Source organism: Macaca thibetana, chromosome 5 (genome assembly GCF_024542745.1).
Source record: "Macaca thibetana thibetana isolate TM-01 chromosome 5, ASM2454274v1, whole genome shotgun sequence".
NCBI lineage: Eukaryota > Metazoa > Chordata > Mammalia > Primates > Cercopithecidae > Macaca > Macaca thibetana.
In genome coordinates this window covers 104,177,541-104,196,225 of record NC_065582.1, presented here as the reverse complement: position 1 = coordinate 104,196,225, position 18,685 = coordinate 104,177,541, and the positions used below count along the sequence as shown (strand labels likewise).

The 18,685-nt window shown below is 44.7% G+C and overlaps 1 protein-coding gene across 8 annotated transcripts in view; it reads right to left on the bottom strand.

Annotated features, from left to right (window-relative positions):
- The window catches only part of DCUN1D4 (defective in cullin neddylation 1 domain containing 4), an 82,192-nt gene extending 65,331 nt beyond the window's left edge, over nt 1-16,861 (bottom strand). For 3 of the 8 annotated variants that reach the window (XR_007725713.1, XR_007725712.1, XM_050790618.1), the window contains exon 1: nt 7,195-7,421. Coding sequence is in view for 4 of the 8 variants with exons in the window: in XM_050790618.1 (XP_050646575.1) it covers nt 7,195-7,357 (163 nt within the window). In the remaining 4 variants the exon portion in view is untranslated. Of the gene's footprint in view, nt 1-5,495; nt 6,127-6,606; nt 6,663-7,194; nt 7,422-7,651; nt 7,870-16,788 lie in introns of those variants that run through there. The other 5 variants (XM_050790619.1, XM_050790624.1, XM_050790620.1 and 2 more) reach the window with 5 other exon arrangements.
- Between the last annotated feature and the right edge of the window lie 1,824 nt (nt 16,862-18,685).

Below are 18,685 nucleotides of genomic sequence, written 5' to 3'. Positions count from 1 at the left end.
CAACAAAAACATGTTATGTGTTTCATCTCATTTAGACTACTTATAATCTTGCCTCCTACTTTCTCCCCCCTGCCTGCCTCCACACCTCTACTCTTAAGCACCCCAGCCTCTACTGTTCCTCAAATACAGGCCTGCTCTCCACTCTGAGCTTCTGCATTTATGTTCTCTCTGCCTGGAATGGCCCCTCACCTCCATCAGGGCTTAGCTTAAAACCTCCTTAGTGAAGCCTTTCCTGGCTCCGATATTTAAAATTACAACACCCTCCACCCCACCCGACGCCCGCACACAGGGGTGCCTGCATGCACTCCTTCCCTGCTGTTTTTCTCTACAGAACCTATCACCATCTGACATACTACACAATTTACTTGTTATTATCTGCCCCCTCCCCTACACCAGAATGAAAACTTCATGAAAGATGAAGAGCAGGTACCTAGTAGGTACCCAATAAACACTTGGCGACTGAACAACTCCACAGCCTTCAACAGGTAATTTTTAGGTGTGAGGGCTCTGAAGCCCACACAGAGCAGCTGGGTAACTCTCCTCCAGTCCCTCAGCTAGGAGATGACACAGCAAGGATTTGAATCCAGCCATTTTGGCTTTCCTGCCTCCCAACATGACCTAAATAACAATTAAAAGACATCATCCCATCCATGGAGAAAACCCGAGCCCTGCATGTCTACAGGCCACAGAGAAGCCAGAAAAGCCATCCACTGGAAAGCCGCTCACCAGAACAAGTCATCTAACTCAAGACACTTCCATGCGGCAAAGTATTATTTATCAGATTGATAATTTATACAGCACTGATAGTTTTCCTTTGGATTTCATAGTTCAGTAAAAATGAGAGATTTATCATGCCTTTATTATACTGTAATATCCTCAGGAACAGCAAAGTGACAATTCATCAACTAATATGGAGGAGGCCTAAGATGACTAAAAGCCAACAATTATGGTAGTGGGGCAGGGAGAGAAGCACTGACTACAAGGGGGTCCAAGGGAACTTTTGGGGTAATGAAATGTTCTATATCGTTAGTAAATTCACCAAACACTTAAAATGAGTACAATTTTATAATACATAAAATTATACCTAAATAACGTTGACTAAAAAGGTATTTGGTACATCAGATGTAATTTTTGGCTAAACAAAATAAACATTCCACTAAAACACACACACACACGCACACACATATTTCTGTAGCTAATATTCCCATAGAGCCAAAAAAAAAAAAAAAAAATTGCACGAGGAGTTACGTATTAGCTCCTAGGCATCTCAACTTTTGGGGGACAAAGAATTAGGAAAAAGCAGCAGTAGAGTGGCACATGATGAGACCCAGTGTGTGGTTCGGAGTCCTGCCTGACCACCAGCAAACACAGTTCCCACACCCACAGCTGGTATCGACTGTGTCCTCCTCCGGTCCTCTGGGTCACCTCTGACCAGAATGTACAGGCAGCCAGGATGAAAAAAATACATCACTGCTCTTCACAAGGGCTTCAACCACATATCTGACCAGTAACAGTGACAAGTCTGGATGCTGAAGTATCAGAATTCTTAGTGGAGGGCATCAGAAACTAATTCTAGCTAATTTAAACAAAAAAGGATTTATAAAAAAGGGGGAGTGCTATTACACAGTTTGCAGAATCTCCCCCTGGTCATAAGGGCACACAGCAGACTGCATCATGATTACAGCCACAACTAGACCTTGCCTCTAGAAGCAGCACGGCAGCCACCACTGTGCATCCCTCCAGAAAATGGTCACATGGGCTACTCTTCTTTCCTTGCCTCCAGCCTCAGGTTCACAGTCTCAGGTGAGTGTGTCTGAGAAGATCTGTCTGCTAGGGTAAGAATTCTTCAACTAGACGAAGAGTCAGGGTCCCACAAGACTGACCGTGTCCATTACAGATACAAATGGATTACTCCCCATCTCTGCAAATCTACTGATACAGGCCAGCAAAAAACTTCACAAGGAAAAAAAAATCCTCGAAGGCAGAACTAGAATAAATGATACCACAGGTAATGCTATTTGAAGAGGGCTAGGGTCTTTTTTATATCTAGTGTTTTATTCAGTACATTAGTTATAAGCGACAAGCCTATCTTCCTAGATTGAACATAACTCATTAACAGCATTTTCTGATTAAAAGCAATTCAAACCTAAAGTAGCAAATACTTTGCTACATCTAAAACTGTCATACAATGATTGTTAAAATACCTAATTCTATTTAAAATGTATTTCAGTGTTTTTCTTCTTAAAACACATTTTTAAATACATGTTCTGCTTAGAATACTTCTCAAGAAGTACTTTTCCTAATGTAAATTTCAAAAGAAAAAAAGCAAGCTATGAGAAGAATTAACACCAATTGAAGTTGACTAACTATAAAAACTTACCAGCATTTATGATTCATCAAAGAAAATTTTACTGTGTAAATCTGAACTTCAACTTACAGTTTAAATAAAGAAAGACTTTCAGCGATCTCACTATATTGTTAACTTAAGAAATAAATCCTTAGGACCAGAATATGGATATAAAATAAAAAGAAGGGAAAAGGACAAACACTCTAGGCCCCTTAACATCAGACCTGTTAATGCTGCCTTAACCTTCTGCAGGTAGGATGCTGACACGAGAGACCAGAAATGGATGTGTGCACATTCACAAACGCTCCTTCTGTTCCCTCAGCACATTACTAGCATTTTACTCTCTCCTTGAGAATTTCTCCATGCCACATTCTCTAAAACTGATACTTGCATATATTTGAAAAAGAAACATTAGTTTGCATACAACTGACTTTGTCTAAAAAATGCAAAGAATGAATAGGTGAAAGCTTGTGTTCCTTAAAGAAAAATCTAAAGATAATGAAAGACAACAGCAGCAGGAAGAATTACTTTTCCTAGATAATGCACAAGTTATTCAACAGTTGATCATTCAAGTTCAATTCAATACATATTTGGGGACCTATGCAAGGCATCATGCTAGATGCTAAAGTGGATACTAGGTAAGACATGGTCCCAGATCTCAAAAAGGTAATAATCTAATTGGGGAGGATAAATAAAAGTAAACAAGCAGCTATTGTTATGTAACACAAAACTGAGTAACAGAAGGAAGCACTGCTTCAGAGATTCCATGGAAGGAGAGAGTCTGCCAGAGAGGGAGCACAGCAAAGAAAAATTCTAAAACAGCAGCACTGAGGGCAGCTGGAGCCGGGTACAGTGGTGTGCACCTACGGTCTCAGCAACTCAGAGACTGAGGTGGAAGGACCCCTGGAGCCCAGAGTTCGAGTCCAGTCCAAGACCCCACCTCTAAAAAAAAAAAAAAAAAGGGAGAAAAATGTATTGCTGGTTATTGTAACACTGTAAGAAAGGCTGTCTCAGACATAAGGCCATGGCAATAGGTATGGGAAAGAGAGGCTGGGCATGGGAAGAGATGCATTCTCTCCTTGCCACTGACCAGGGAAGAAGAGGATAAGAAATGTCCAGGATTTCAGTGTGGGTTATTAAAATTACTGCAGTTTCATTTACCAAATGAATAAAATTTATTAGTTTTGTTCTCTTCTTTGACTATTAAGAAGCTCAGTGCCAAATATTTCTAACACATGGCAAGTGTTTCTGTGTACCTTATAAGTCTATATATAAATTTTCCTTCTCTTGACAGGATTTTATCTATATTTAGCAAGTCACCCCTAATTCTTTTAGAATAAGGCAGAAATTAAATCAACATAAAGGTTGAGACCAAGCCAGAGACAGCTGGCCGAAGTAGCTGGTTCAGAGATATAACCTGCAAGCTGCCAACCCAGCGCATTCTTCTCACCCTTCTTCCACCCTATGAAAGGCCATATCTTACAAGAGATGCTGGAAAATGCCAGACATTCACTGCCTCAGCCTCCCTCACAGCTAGCAGTGGCATGAGATCAGTTCGATCCAATGACACTGAAATGAAACTCTCCAAAGTGAGTTTCTGCAAAAGACTTCTCCGTTAACAGGGAGTTATAAGGAAATATGCACCTTCCCTGCTTTCCAATCCAGGCATGATGTCTGGTGCTAAAGCAACCATACAGCAAACATGAGGCAAATGAGCCTGAGGAATAAAAGCTAAAACACTTAGAAGAAGAAAAAGATGCAAAGAGCCTAGATCATTAATGACATTATTAAGCCACTGCACCAGCTTTAGAACCAACTACTTCTAGGTTTCTTGCTACGGAACGATAATAAGCCCTATTATTTAAGCCATTAATTTGAGCATTGTATTGGCAAAGGCATCCTAACTGATACAACAAGAGATCATCATGAGGTCAGTTTCTCACAGGTTGATCTTTATACTGCTGAGTTAGCAGGGTTATTAGATATTATTAGTTATAATTAGCAGATGATGATGACTGAGATAATAATGTAAACAGGTAGCCAGGAAGAAGGTAGTAAGCCAAGAAGAGCTGCTGGGAGCAACTTAACATAAAAACAGAAAACGAGATAATGATAAAGTTTGAAAAAATATGATTAAGTGTCAGTAGGGGTACATAGAGGTTAAGAACAGAGGAAGAAGAGAGTAAATGAATAGAAGTCCACTAAGATAGAGAAAATGAGGCAGGCCTTCTTTTCCGGCAATGTGACAGACAAGATTACCTAAAAATTCTTCTTAATATAAAACAGTAAAAAATTCTAGGTAACGTGTAAGAACCATCTGTTTAAATGAACAGCTAGGTTCACAAGAAAATAAAGGACCTCCCCAAGGGCCAAAAATCAAAAAGGAACCTAAAAACCAGAGCAGAAAGTGTACAGTGATACTGTGTAGGAGCCTAGGGCTTTGGGGAATGGATGGAGGTGGGCTGTATGTGTATAAAAAGCACCTGCTCTTTGGGATGTAACAGAACAAAAGAAAAAAAGAAAGCTATGACTAGCTTCATATTTTCTTTAAAAACACCATTTTGAAGACAATTATAGCTCTTGCATGTTTTTCAATCTCATCACTTTACCCTCTGCAAGAAAAAATTCCAGAGTTAAATGCATATTTTTGTACATATTTATATATTACCAAGAGTTTCCTGGATATTTCACCACACGATTATGTAAAATACGACAGATAGATATAAATGATCTCCACAAGAACACCACACACTGCCCAATTTTTCACTCATCATGAAAAGAACCATCAAACAACCAAGTATCCAAGTTCAGTATATTTGTAATCACACCAAAAGGTTTACAAACTTTAGGACTTCTTGGTAATATTTTTATCATCAGAAAAATTACAATATTCTTCTAATGACCATGTTGCCAATAGTTTCATAATACCTTATATTTTACATACAAAAATCTATCATCTCTGCATTAAATCTTAGCCTTCTACATGACAGATTCTGGAGTGCCTTCCCTGTAAACAGTAAAGGGAACTGGTGAAGGATGTGATGTTTAGGGAGTCTACCTACAGAGAGGAAGGTTTCTAATATTAAGGAGAGAAGGAATTGCAGCCTGCAGCTAAAAACAAAGCAAGCAAACAAAAAAAAAGTCTTACGGTTCTCCACTTCTTACAGTTTTCTTCTATTCTCATTTGCTTTCCAAGCTTCTTCGAAAATTGAAGACATCACATATCACCTTTGCTCACCTTCATATTGCCACCCTAAATTCCATTAAGCCACCTCCATCATTCATTTCAAGTGGGTTATTTTTTCAAACACTCCAAGAAATACCAACACACAGTCTACATTATCTTTACGAGGGTTACATGTACCTCCACTGTGTTCTCAGATTTATGTAAGGCAATGTTTGAACCCAGTGCTTACATACACTGGATGCCATAATACACTATTCTAAAGGTTGCTTTACATTGTATTGCTTCTTGAATGTTTTCCCACAACCTGTGCGCATGATGGTTCAAGACCAAGCATTTATTCCACGAGCGAGGCCAACAAAATGCAGGGGGAAATTCACTTGGGGATCAAGAACCCAAGCCTGAGAGGGCTGCGCCTGGCTTGGGCTCTCCCTCTCGCAAGGGAGACGGGCTGGGGAGCCGCTCCGTCTCTGGGAACTCAACCGCCTCCCGAGAGCGCGCAGGGGCTGGCCAGGTAATAAAGCACAAGTTCGCCGAGCAGGGAGGCTCCGAGGGCGCGCTGCAGGCCGGGACTCGTTTCCACAGTTACCCACGTGCACCCAACCCAACCGCGGTCCGGCGCGGCCGCGACTACAAGTCCCAGAATTCCGCGGAACCGCATTTCCCCTTCACACCCGTTGACTGGAGACAAACCCTAAAGGAAACCCCTCAAGCGCCCTCCCAGCACGCCTGGGAGAAGTCGCGCCCCCAGGGCGTGGCGCGCGGCCTAGGGCCCAGCCATCCCTCCAGGGAAGCGGGTTCCATGGTACCAACCCCCACACCTAATAGCCAGAAATTAGACAACTGCGTCACAGACTACCAAACCCACGGACTGCCAGGGACCCAGACATCTCCCCCGCGCCAAGCCCCGGACCTGGCCTTCAGGGCCCGACCCCTCCGGCTCCTGCGGCGGAAAACCCGCAGCCCGCACCCCTGCCCCGCCTCCTAGTCTCGCAGCCGGAGCCCGCGCCAGCGCCGACCTCGCTTCCCGCCGCCCCGGGGGAACCGCGGCCAGTTCCAACCTTGGGGCACTTACCTCGTCCCCTCCACCTCAGCACCGCCCCCTCCTCTCTCCGCACCCAGAAGCTTGGAATCCCCCCTCAAGGGACCCTGCCTCGACGGGGAGAGGAAGCACCTCCCCTAAGCACAGTCTGACACCCCCTTAGCCCGGCTCCGGACCGAATCTGGACATGACAATCCTCCTGGCCAACTCCGCCCCACCTCCTCTTCCTCCCCGACTAGCTCCTCACCCCCACTTTATTTCTCTGCCCCTGCCCCCACTCTGCCACCCTAAATCCTCCCCACCTTTTTCTCCTCTTCCTCCCAATCGCCCTACCGTTGTACACTTGCCCCATCCCATTACCTCAATATCTTCCCCTACCACCACTCTCCGCTACCCACCGCCCTTCCAACGCCCCTCCCGCCTCGCCGGACTCCCCAACTACCATTACACCCCAGTCCCTCCCACCACCTCGCTCTCCCGTTACATCAGCCCTCATCCCCTCGCCCGCCCTCCAGCCCCGCTCTGTGGCTGCCCCCATTCCCCCAACCCATTGTTCCCCCCACCCCCGCCAACCAGCCCTTCTTCCAATTGTCCCCGCCCCCGCGCCCCCCTCTCACTCGCCCGCCTTTCTCACGGAGCCGCCCGCACCGCTCAGGCCTTTGGAATCCCCGCTCGCTCGCTCCCTCCCTCTCCTCGCCAGTGCCACCCTCCCGGCCCTGCCCGCTAGAGCCCAACGCCGCCTCCACCTCCATTCACCCCGGACACTCGGGTCTCGGCCCTTCATCGCAAGTCCAGCCCTCCCTTCCCCCAACACTGAAACAGAGCCAGTCCCCCCCCACCTCCGCCCTCCCCGCAGGCCGGCCCCTTCCCCCTACGCCCGCCCCCGCCCCACGCCGCCCGCCCGCCCGCCCGCAGCGTCACCGCCCGCCCCGGCCCCGGGAGGGGAAGGGGTGGCTCCCGGGCAAGGGGTCCCGGCGCGTTTCGGGACCGGAGGCATGGGGCGGGGACTGCGGGAGCCGAGTGGCTAGTGCTGGTAGCCGCCCAGCCCCGGCCCGCTGGCTGGCTCTCAGCTACTCACTGACAGCGGCGGCATCCGAGTGCATTTTCAGGCAGCTCACACCCCGCTCGCCGCCCAGGATTCCGCGCTCGCCTCGCGGTCCCCCGACCAGCTCACTGCACCTCGGCTCGGAGCTGACGACCCGCCGCCAGGCACTCCCAGCCCGCCCATCTCGCCTTCTCCATTGGCTAAACCGCGGCTGAGGGGCCGCCCCGCCGCGTCTCTCATATGACAAAAGGAGTGCTGGTAGCGCTGGTCTGGAGCTGGCAGCGAGGCCCCGCCCCCCACGGGCCAATACGATTGGTCCTGGGGCCTTGTCTTCGTAACGCCCCAGGCGGAGGCCACGCTCCGGAGCAGCGGGTTGGGCCCGGCTGCTGTCAGTCACCCCCAGGGGTCCGAGAGCGCGTGTAGGGGCGATGCTGGAAATTGGTCCACCTTGACCCTGAAACCCCGCCCAGTGGCGGGCGTGATTGGTGGAGCTGCAGACCCACCAAGAAAGATGGGTCGGCGTCTGAAACAAAGCTCGCGAAGTGTTTCCCAAAGAATCGAGCAGGGCAGCGCAGTTGGGGCGGCTCGTACCCGCTGCTGGAAGTAGGGAAGTGCGTCCGTCCCTAGCGCCCGGCGCGACGCGGCCGGGTCTCCCGCCACTTGTCCCACGCCTCCGGGCGGCTCCTTGCAGGAGCCCACTTCGCTCCGAACTTGAACTGGGACTTCCCTTGCCCGCTGTTTCCTACTGCAGGAAACTGGATTAAGAATTGCCGCGTTTTCATTTCCAGCAAACCCTCTGGTGAGCAGCAAATTTCCATTTCTCCTACGAAGATCCATCCCCTCCCCACTTTCGAAATCCACTTCTTTTCCAGAGTCCGCACACTTGTTTCCCAGAGTTCGCACACTTCTTTCCTCTCGTCACAAACGTCTGTTAAAGAGGCTTCGAATGCCACGAGCGTTGTCCGTCACACATATCTGTATGCCCCAGACATCAGACAGAAATACAGGGCCGCGCTCTAAGCTGCGGACTCAGCCTGACACATGGACGAGTCCAGGGGGCAGGCCACCAGCCCGCGAAAGACCCCCCGCGGCATCTAAGAAAACCTGTCACTCACGCGGAGAGGCCGTCCAGAAATTGAAAACTGGCTGTTATTTGGCACAGAGAGACGTTAATTTTGGTGAATTCTTCTGACCCTAAGTCAAGAATTTGCACCATTTCCATGAGTTCTGCCCTGGTTTTTCAATACTTGAAACTAACTTAACATGCTGCGTTATGGCAACAGAATAATATTTCGAGATATTAACGGAGGATTCCCCCCACCCCAACCCACCCCTACCCTACCCTGCCTCCATCCCCATCCCCACCACCAACTCCAACAACAACATACCTACAAGGCATCCCCATATCCCAAGGCCCTGCCCCATCTGGGAGCCTCAAAGAGTGGTGACACCACAAATCACAGGTAACAGAACGCATGGTCTTTTTGGTTTTAGATTTCTACAGCCAAGGCTTTTGGGTTTCGAGGCTCTGAAATGTAGATTTTAAATCAGGACACAGATGTTATGCTATTTGGAAGGGGCTCAGACAAACCAGTTTCTGTGTCCCACAGCACTCCCATGCTAAAACGCTCCCTCCATCTTAATCTCTAATTTCTCTTTAATAAATTACATCCTTATAATTTTATTTATATCATATTTTTATCATTCAAACATTTATGAATCACTTTATGGAATCTCAGAACTGTACCTGAAGTTATTTATTATTTACTTCAGGTTCCTTCTCAAGACAAGAATCTCTCATAGAACATCCTTATTGATCACCTTTATCACGACAGTGCCTCAGCGGGGCCCCACAGTGATGGATAGGTACCTCTGAACTCTTGAGATAGCAGATTGCTCGTTGGGCAGATCTAGCAGTAAGAATGTCCGCCCTTACTCTGAGCAGGGACGCTGCTTCTGCATTCTTTCTTCTATTTATGTTTCAGCTTAATCTACATCTAGGAAATAGTAAATTATATGTCTTCTTATACAAGTTTCAAATCTTTTGTATGTGTAATATTTATGGGTTTTTTTTTTTTAACCGTTTACATTGTACTTCAAAGGCTGAGACACATGTTATTTTGCACAGAAAAGGGCTTCCTTCGTGACACCTCTAAATTACAATAAGCCCACAATTGATTATAGCTAGCCATTTGCTGTATTAATTTATTTGCAGCATACTTTATAATAATGTGTATAAGAGTTAAGCTAGATGAAGGATGGGTTGGCTGCTTTGTCCCAGCTCCCAACACTGGCCTGGCATGTACATGGTGTCCATAAAAATTTATGGAATGTACAACCTGTTATTTCTCAACATTGCTTTCAGTTGAGTCAGTATGATTATTTTCAAGTAAAAAACAGACTTAGAGGCAATTTACCCAGATCTTTATAATGAGTCAGCTACAGCCTAACGATTAAAAGGCAAAGCTCATTCCTAGTCGGCTGAGCCTCACTGCCCCCACATTTTATGAAGTATAGTAAAATGACTACATAATGCTCTGCAAATATTAGCTGGTCATTTAAATAATCCATAACATATAAACCTTTGAGATCAGGAAACTTGTTATAGTTATTTTTTTATTTGCCTAGCACCTAGTACAATGCTTTCAAATATTGTAGTAGGCACTGGTTAACCATACCCTTTAAAATGAATGTTTACTATACATGAAATTTTAGATCTGGAAAAGAACCTTGGTGATTATCAAATCCAATGTCCTCGTTTTAAAAATATGAGACTTGAGGTCCAAAGGAGTTAAATGTCTAATCTGAGTCATTCGGCTAGTTGATAACAAAACAGTGCTTAAATTCAGGTTTCCCAACTCTTAGTCTGGGTCTATCCTCTGTACCACACTGTCTAATATCAAAGCTTCAAATTCCAAAGATAGGTAAACTACTCTCCCTCCCCATCTGAAAGTTACTATGCCAAGTCTGCTTCATGGTGGAAATGTTGCCTTCTTTTTTATGAATTTCATTCAGGATTTTTTCAGTATATAATTCAATACTTTACTTTTTTTTTCTCATTGGTAGTATCCCCAAAGAACATGATCCCCATGGAGAGGTTTACTGAGATAATAATGTTATACTTCTGTACATTTATATTTGAATCCCTGGAGAAAAAAATTAATAATTGAATATCTTGGGACTGTGATGGGTAGAGATATTTGGAGATGCAGTCTTTATGCCATTTCATTTCACCCAGTTAGTGCCTTAGGGTAATATTGAAGCAAGTTACTTCATGTTAATGATACCTAATTTAATTGGAATTTTTCTACTTTATTAGTTGTACAATATTAATTTTAATCAGATATATTTTGAAATGCCCTAAGCCTAGATTAGAATGTGATATGGAGAAGTCTAGTAAGAGAAAAAAAAAAAAACAGCAGAGCTCTTCTATCAAACGTTAAGCTTTCCCCTAAATTCTGCTAAGCCCACTGTAGCATGCTTTTCCTGCGTGTGTTGGGATTGGGAGTAGAAGGAAAAATAGCATAGTCCTCAAGACTGAAATTAAGTTGGGGCTGCACAGACAGATAAATGTGTCCCTGGTAAGATTTAAAAAGAATAAGAAAGAACACAGTACAGGGAGGAATTAATTTGGCCTTAGATTACAGTGAGAGAGTTGGCGGAACTCCTTTAGTAATAAAAAGTCAGGCTAGGTGGGTTTCTAGGATTTGGAAATGAAAATAAATCCCCTCAAAAAGGAGAATTTATCCATAAAGGGCAGGATAGTTTTCTTTCTCCAAATATGACCAACTGAATTTGCTGTCCCAAGTGACAACAGATTCTTTCTTAATGCTTCCTATGTGACAGGCACTACTCTGATAGTACTGTACTGGTAAACCAATCTACTTAATCTCACAACAACCCAGTGGAGTACTAATAACTAATAGTATCCCCAATCTACAGGTAAGTTAACTGAAGCTTCAAGAGCTTTGATAACTTGCTACCCAGCTAATAAGTGAACGTGCCCCTAAGTAGCCAGACTCCCTGTTTTTAATATTCCTGTGCTGGGCATTTCTTGCTTGCTTGCTTGCTTTCTTGCTTTCTTTCTTGTTGGTTTTCTTTCTTTCCTTCCTTCTTTCCTTCTTTCTTTCCTTCCTTTTTTCCTTCCTTCCTTCCTTCTTTCTTTCCTTCCCTCCTTCCCTCCCTCCCTCCCTTCCTTCCTTCTCTCCTTCCTTCCCTCCTTCCTTCTTTCCTTCCTTCCTTCCTTCTTTCCTTCTCTCCTTCCTTCCTTCCTTTTCTCTCTCTCTCTCTCTCTCTTTCAAGATGGAGTCTCACTCTGTCACCCAGGCTGGAGTGCAGTGGTGGGATCTCCATTCACTGCAGCCTCTGCCTCCTGGGTTCAAGTGATTCTCCTGCCTCAGCCTCCCAAGTAGCTGGGATTACAGGTACATGCCACCACACCCGACTATTTTTGTGTTTCCAGTAGAGACAGGGTTTTGCCATGTTGGCCAGACTGGTCTCGAACTCCTGACCTCAGGTGATCTGCCTGCCTCAGCTCCCAAAGTGCTGAGATTACAGGCATGAGCCACCACGTCTGGCCAGTTCCTTCTCTTTTTAATCAGGTTAATATATGCCCCTATACACCTCAGAGATTATTTATAAGAATACAATAATATGGATGTTAACATGCTCTCAAAAGATAGTGAAACCAGGCTGGGCATGGTGGCTCATGCCTGAAATCCCAGCACTTTAGGAGGCCGAGGTGGGCAGATCGCTTGCACCCAAGAGTTTGATACCAACCTGGGCCAACACAGGGAGACCCTATCTCTACAAAAAAATGCATATTTATCTGGGTGTGGTGGCAGCTGCCTGTAATCCTAGCCACTCAGGCAGCTGAGGTGGGAGGATCCCTTGAGCCCTACGGGTGGAGGCTGCAGTGAGCTGAGATCACACCACTGCACTCCAGCCTGGGTGACAGAATGAGACCCTGCCTCAAATAGATAAATAATAAATAAATACATAAATAAATAAATAAAGTGAAACTAGGCCTCTTTCTAGGGATGAACATCTAGCCACTCAGACTCCTTTTATAGATGTATATAATGAAAAGTATGGGTCAGAAGGATTACTTCCAGGTTACTAAATTCTTACCTATTTTACCCTTTGGCCTTATTCCCACAGCAAATGAGATTATTTATTCAGCATGTTTAATGAAGCTCTGCTGAATGTTATAAATTCTCAACTTTGACATATCACTGAGAACCCAGGCTGGAGTGCAGTGGCATGATCTCGGCTCACTGTAATCTCCATCTCCTGGGTTCAAGTGATTCTCGTGGCTCATCCTGTAGCTGGGACTACATGCGTGTGCCACCATGCCCGGCTAATTTTATATTTTTAGTAGAGACAGGGTTTCACCATGTATGTCAGGCTGGTCTCTAACTCCTGACTTCGAGTGATCTGCCTGCCTTAAGCCTCTCAAAGTGCTGGGATTGCAGGTATGAGCAATAGCACCTAGCCTTATACTTTTAAATTTTCTAAAAAATTCTGATTTCTTTCTTTAGAAAGAAGCCATCTTAGAAATCTCTCAGAAAAGCTAAGAATTTTCCAATTATACTTAGATGTGACATCTGTGTTTCAATTTTAATTTCATTTAGCAATTTTTTTTTTGCCTCTCCTGGATATGGAGAAAATATCCTTTATTTGTAAATTATTTCTAACTTCTAAGATTTCTAAACACATCACTATCAGGGTAGCATTAGTAAGTCTTTTTGCTAACATTTTATTCCAGTACAGCCATAGAATTCTTAAACTGACTTTTTTTCCTTTTTACTCAGGACCTTTTATTTTATGGAAATCACACCTGCCTAGGGAATTAACAAAGTATTTGAATAAAAATATATTCATTCATTACCACATGTTCTTCTCTGAATTGAGTATTTTCACCTTATTCTGCATTGAGCTAATCAAGTCCTAATGATGCTGCATTAAATTTGATCTCAGAAGGTGCAATTTTCCAATTGAGTCTAAACAATGCATGACCTTTATGGTGTTTTCCATAAATATAGCATTGCTTCAATTACTCCAGTTAGCAGGGGCTGGACGAAAGAATAATCATTTTATTTGGATAATGGCATCTGTGTATGGTCGGGCTCTTCATTTCTCCTTGCCTTCTCTAGCCTGCTACCATGAATACAGTGTCTTTCTAAGATCCCTCTCAGGGCAGTACAGGAGACCCCATCCATCTCTGGTTGTTGGTGGCTGCATGACAGCTGAGCATCTCATTATGGCAAAGTGAAGCATTCTGGGAAGTGGATGGGGAAGGCAGACAGCAATAGGAAATGGGGTAGGGAAGGGAGGATGGGAGCTGTGGAAAATATGTGCTTACTTCCTTGGTGATGATAATGTGTTATGGAAGTAAGAACTTCCTGTCCTAGGGGGGAAGAACATGCAGTACGTCAAAAACCCATGAGTAAGCAGATTCCAGACCCTACAACCAAGTTACAGCCACCTCAGCCACCCCATTCTGCCCAACACTCAGATCTGAACCCCAACTGAATCTACCACAGGAGCTATGCTGGTGGGAGAAATGCAATGAATCAAAGCATTGAAGAAAAATCTATGGTTCCAAAATTGAAAAAGAAATAAATTTGGAGACACACACATATGTTCATTTGCAGGCATGCACACAAACACATGCAAATCACTAGCTTACTCCACTGAAAAATATTTATTTCCAACTAACCCGAATGCTTACATTTTACTTTGTTATACTGCCTCAGCCAAGACAGGTTAAAGCAAATGGCCCTTAACATTTTAGGGGTCACAGACCCCTTTTAATAATCATTCACAATGATGATTATCAGAGGCCTGCAACCCTCTCATGCCTACCCCACCGGCTCCTGAGTTAAGAATTCCTAGATTAAACATTTGAGTTAGCAAGTATTTCATTTTTAAAAGCCAGGGGCTTTGGGGAACAATCCATGGCTATCAGTAATTTTGTTAGTGAGAGATTAGTTCCACTTTGTTAGCTTTCCTTCCGAGTCTGGTTGACATCCGAGCCTGCACTCAAATGATGGGGCTGGTGGGTGAAGTGAACAGTTTCAGGCTGTAGAGCAGTGGGAGGAGGAAGGCTTGGCTTTGGGGGCCAGCATTTTAATGCAGTGGGAAGGTACTGGACATGAAGCAAGAGAGGAGAAGAGCTCTTGGAGACAAAATGCCAAGAATAGATTTCATCTCTTTCCAAATTTTACCCACTTCCAGTTCGAAACAGGGGTCTAGTCAAAACTGCTTCTTGTGCAGCCACCCACACCCAGACTTGGGTACCCCCACCCACGGTCTCCCTTTGCCATCTCTCTCATCTCATCATGGCATCCCCTCACCCTCAACCTGAGACCTCAAGCAGCTCCTCAAGCCCCAGAAATGCCCCAGACCTCCCAGCTGCCCTGTCCCCATCCCACAGGCTAATCTTAGCCTACAAGTCCAGCCTTGGGCCCCCACAACAACTTATCTCTTATTCTTTACTCTTCCATCTCACAAGCACTTTTTCTGACTTCAAAGCACCATCACCACAACCTCAGTGGTTCCTGAACCTCCATTCACATTTTATAACTTTAGCTTTGAGAAACATTTCAAATCCACAGATAACAGATTGGGGAATAGAAATATTGGCAAACATTTTATGTACCACTCACTTTGTACCAGGGTACTGTTTCAAGTACTTATGTTAAGTCATTAATCCTCCCAACAATCCCAAGAGGTAGATATTTTTGTAAAACTCACTTTATAGGTGAAAACACTGAAGCACAGAGAGGTAAAGTAACTTTCTCAAAGACACACAGCTAGTAAGTGGTGGAAGTCAGAGAATGAAATCCTAGCAGACCAGCTTCAGATCGGTATTTTTACTCACTGTGCTATGTTGCCTCTTTGATAACATTTTACAGAAGGCTGCTTGGCCACCCGCTACCCGCATCCCCAACACAGACTCCAAATTCTTTAATGTGAAAGCTGTGCTTGTTTTTCTAGCATCAGTAGATACCTAGCATAGTCTTTGGAGTCCACGGCAAATCTCCTGTGTTCTCTCTGCCCCCCATTAGGGGCAACATGAAACACAGTTTCCCCAGTATCAGGGTATGGGCCTTTATTCTCTTCCTTGATAAGCAGATTAGAGGATCTGGAAACAGGACCACAAGTTGGTATATGTAAAAGTAGGTCCCTAAGTAGCAGAGTGTAGTTGCAGGCAACGCGACTTTAAAGGATTGCCATTGTGCGTGGATCAGAAGTGCGTCATTTGCTCCCATTCTCCCACATCCTCTTTGGGAGCCTCTGCTTCCCTTTCCAGATTCCTGTACCAGGTGCCCAGGGCCTCTGACCATGGCTCCTGGTGGGTGGCCCTCCTGGACAGACTGCTCCCATTTTCGGGACAAGGCCCATTCTCAGCAAGTAAAGGCAAACCTCACTCTTTGTTCCCTAATCTTATGAATAGGCTGAAGATTAAAAAGAGCTTGAGCAACATCCTTGAAGAAAGCCACAGAGAAGAAGCCTGAAGACTCAGAAGGAGAATAGACGAGTGCCAAAATTATTCTATTTTAATGATCTAGGGAAGGGTATAGGGCCAGTTGGGTGTGTAAGAGCCTCATGTCCTTTTAGCATCATGAAATGGAGATGCTTCTTTCTTCCCTGCCTCCCTGAAGCGCTCTCAGTTTGTGCTACTGGAGCACAAACTACCACCCTCCAAAACCCCCAGCACGCATACAAATTATAGACCCCAACGGAAACAGCCTAATTCAGATACCCTAGAGACGTTTGCATTTAGGACCTATTTTGATTAATTTGCCCTTATCAAAACTTGCTTTTCCAGTGTCTCATTCCCTCAGATCCTTGTGGATGATTGGCTTGCTGTTCTTGGTTAGGGGAAAAATATAGACAAGTTAAGGTATTATCCCGTACAAACAGATTTACAGCAAAGAAAGAAAAAAGAAAAAGAAAAGAAGAGAGAGAGAGAGAGAGAGAGAGAGAGAGAGAGAGAGAGAGTGAGTGAGAGGGAGAGAGAGAGAGACTTCTAACAAACAAATGGCTTAACACCAAAACCTAATATACTTCCCCAAGCCAGGCTCCCACTCTCAAAATCTCCCCTCCTTCCGCTCTCGGTATACAAATCCTCCTCCACCTTGATGCCACAGCTTAAAGCTCACCTCCATTAAGCCTTCCTTCACTGAGGCTCCCCACAGTCATGTCTTTTTCCACTTACTGCCTCCAGCACTAGAACAGAATTTTGCTGGAGAACCAGAACCGGAACAAAAGGGAATGGAATCTTGGGGCTAGATAATCTCAGAGGTCAGCTCAGCACATTCTCTCCTTTCACAGGTGAGGAAAGGAAGACACAGAAGTGGCCAGCCTGTGGACATAAGTGGGCTGTTTGGGGGACATCTGGAGTTGTTTCTGTTTAGCCCTCCCATCTTTGGCTGAGAAGGACTCCTTTGTCTATTGGGAAACTGTTTACTCCACCATTTATGCAACTAAGTTTTATTAGGGGTTGCCAGTCAGGGAGACTCCCACTCCCAGAGAGCATGTGATCTCAGCTGGACCAATAAATATCCTTTCCTGGAATTCTAAAAATTAGAATTAAGGAGAAGCAGCCTTCTGTGGCTGTGAGCTCATAGCTACCAACAACCATGGCTCCCACCTCATAGAAAAAGCTAGTCTAAGAGAAATAGTCAGAAACACTCATTTCCTTACATACTCATTTCATTCATGAAACAACTATTATTTATCCAGGGCCTTCAATATGTCAGACACTGTCCTGGGCTCTAGACATTGTACATTGTGCGAGAATGTACCCAGTTGCTGCCTTCATGGGGCTTGCCTTAAATAATCATGTAAGCAAAGTAAAACTACCATTTTAACAAGTAGTGAGATGAAAAAGTGCAGTTTTTTTTGAGAGATGTGGAATCTGGCTCAGTTGCTATATACAGTTGTGCAATTTGTGCACTGCATAAAACAGCATGAGCAAAGGGGCCAAGCAGGCTGAAATGTCACTTATACTCTGCTCATCAAGCCAAGAACCCTGGTGAGAAGCTGTGTTTGCTTAGAAAAAGGGGCACTCTGTTTTTCACATACTGGCACTGTCTAGCCAAAGGGATCACCTTTTTCTAATTTGCCCAAACACTTGAGTGGAACAGCCAGGAATCTGGGTGTGATCCAGTCAGGGAGTTGAGTGGTAGGAGGGGGAGGCTTCACTGAGGAGGTGACTGGAATCACATGAACGATGAGCAAAAGATAAACTAAATTGGAGGAAAGAGCTTTCCAGACACAGAGAACAGCCCACGCAATGGCCTTGTCTTGATGATGACTTTCTAGCCTCTGGTTTCAATCACTCCCAAGGCCTGGCCAATTCTCTGTCCTTCCAGTGCATTGGTCTCACGGCAATCCTTCCCACTCTATAGTTCAAGTTAGGTTTCTGTCCCTTGAAACCAGGAAAGTCACAGCTCATAGAGCAAAGCTTGTCCAACTCTCCTTCCTCCAAAGTCCAGGGAGCCTCCATTATCTCTACCAGACCTCATCCTTCCATGATAGAAACTTCTACTCTGTATGACTCCCTCTCCTTTAGAGCAAGAACTCTATCGTTAATGATTTAGCACTGTCTCTAGCAGATAATTGAAACTCAGTAAATATTTCGCAAATCAAGATTTGACAAATTCTTTGCCAGTAGTCATTTCATCCACCATGGCCGGATGATGTGGTGAAATATTGAGGGATAGATTGGCTTTTCTGTACTTCTCTCATCACCCTCCAAGTTCATCCACAGGTTTCTACTGGTAGTATTTCTATATGCAGTCTCGGGCTTATACTTACGTTAGTAGATTACTCCGATTTGAGTCTGATGACTCTAGAATTTGTCTATGGATAGCTAGAGGGGTTGATTTCATGAGGAAAAGAGTCTGCAGCTTTTGTTCTGTCTCAGTATGTTGAGTGCCAGTGGGGCCCCTTTAGGTTAAGATGCTTTTCAGATCTGAAAGTCTATTCTGAATGTTAAAGATGACTTTCACTCTGTGCTTAATATCCACTAGGGCCTTGTCTAGAGGTGTCAGG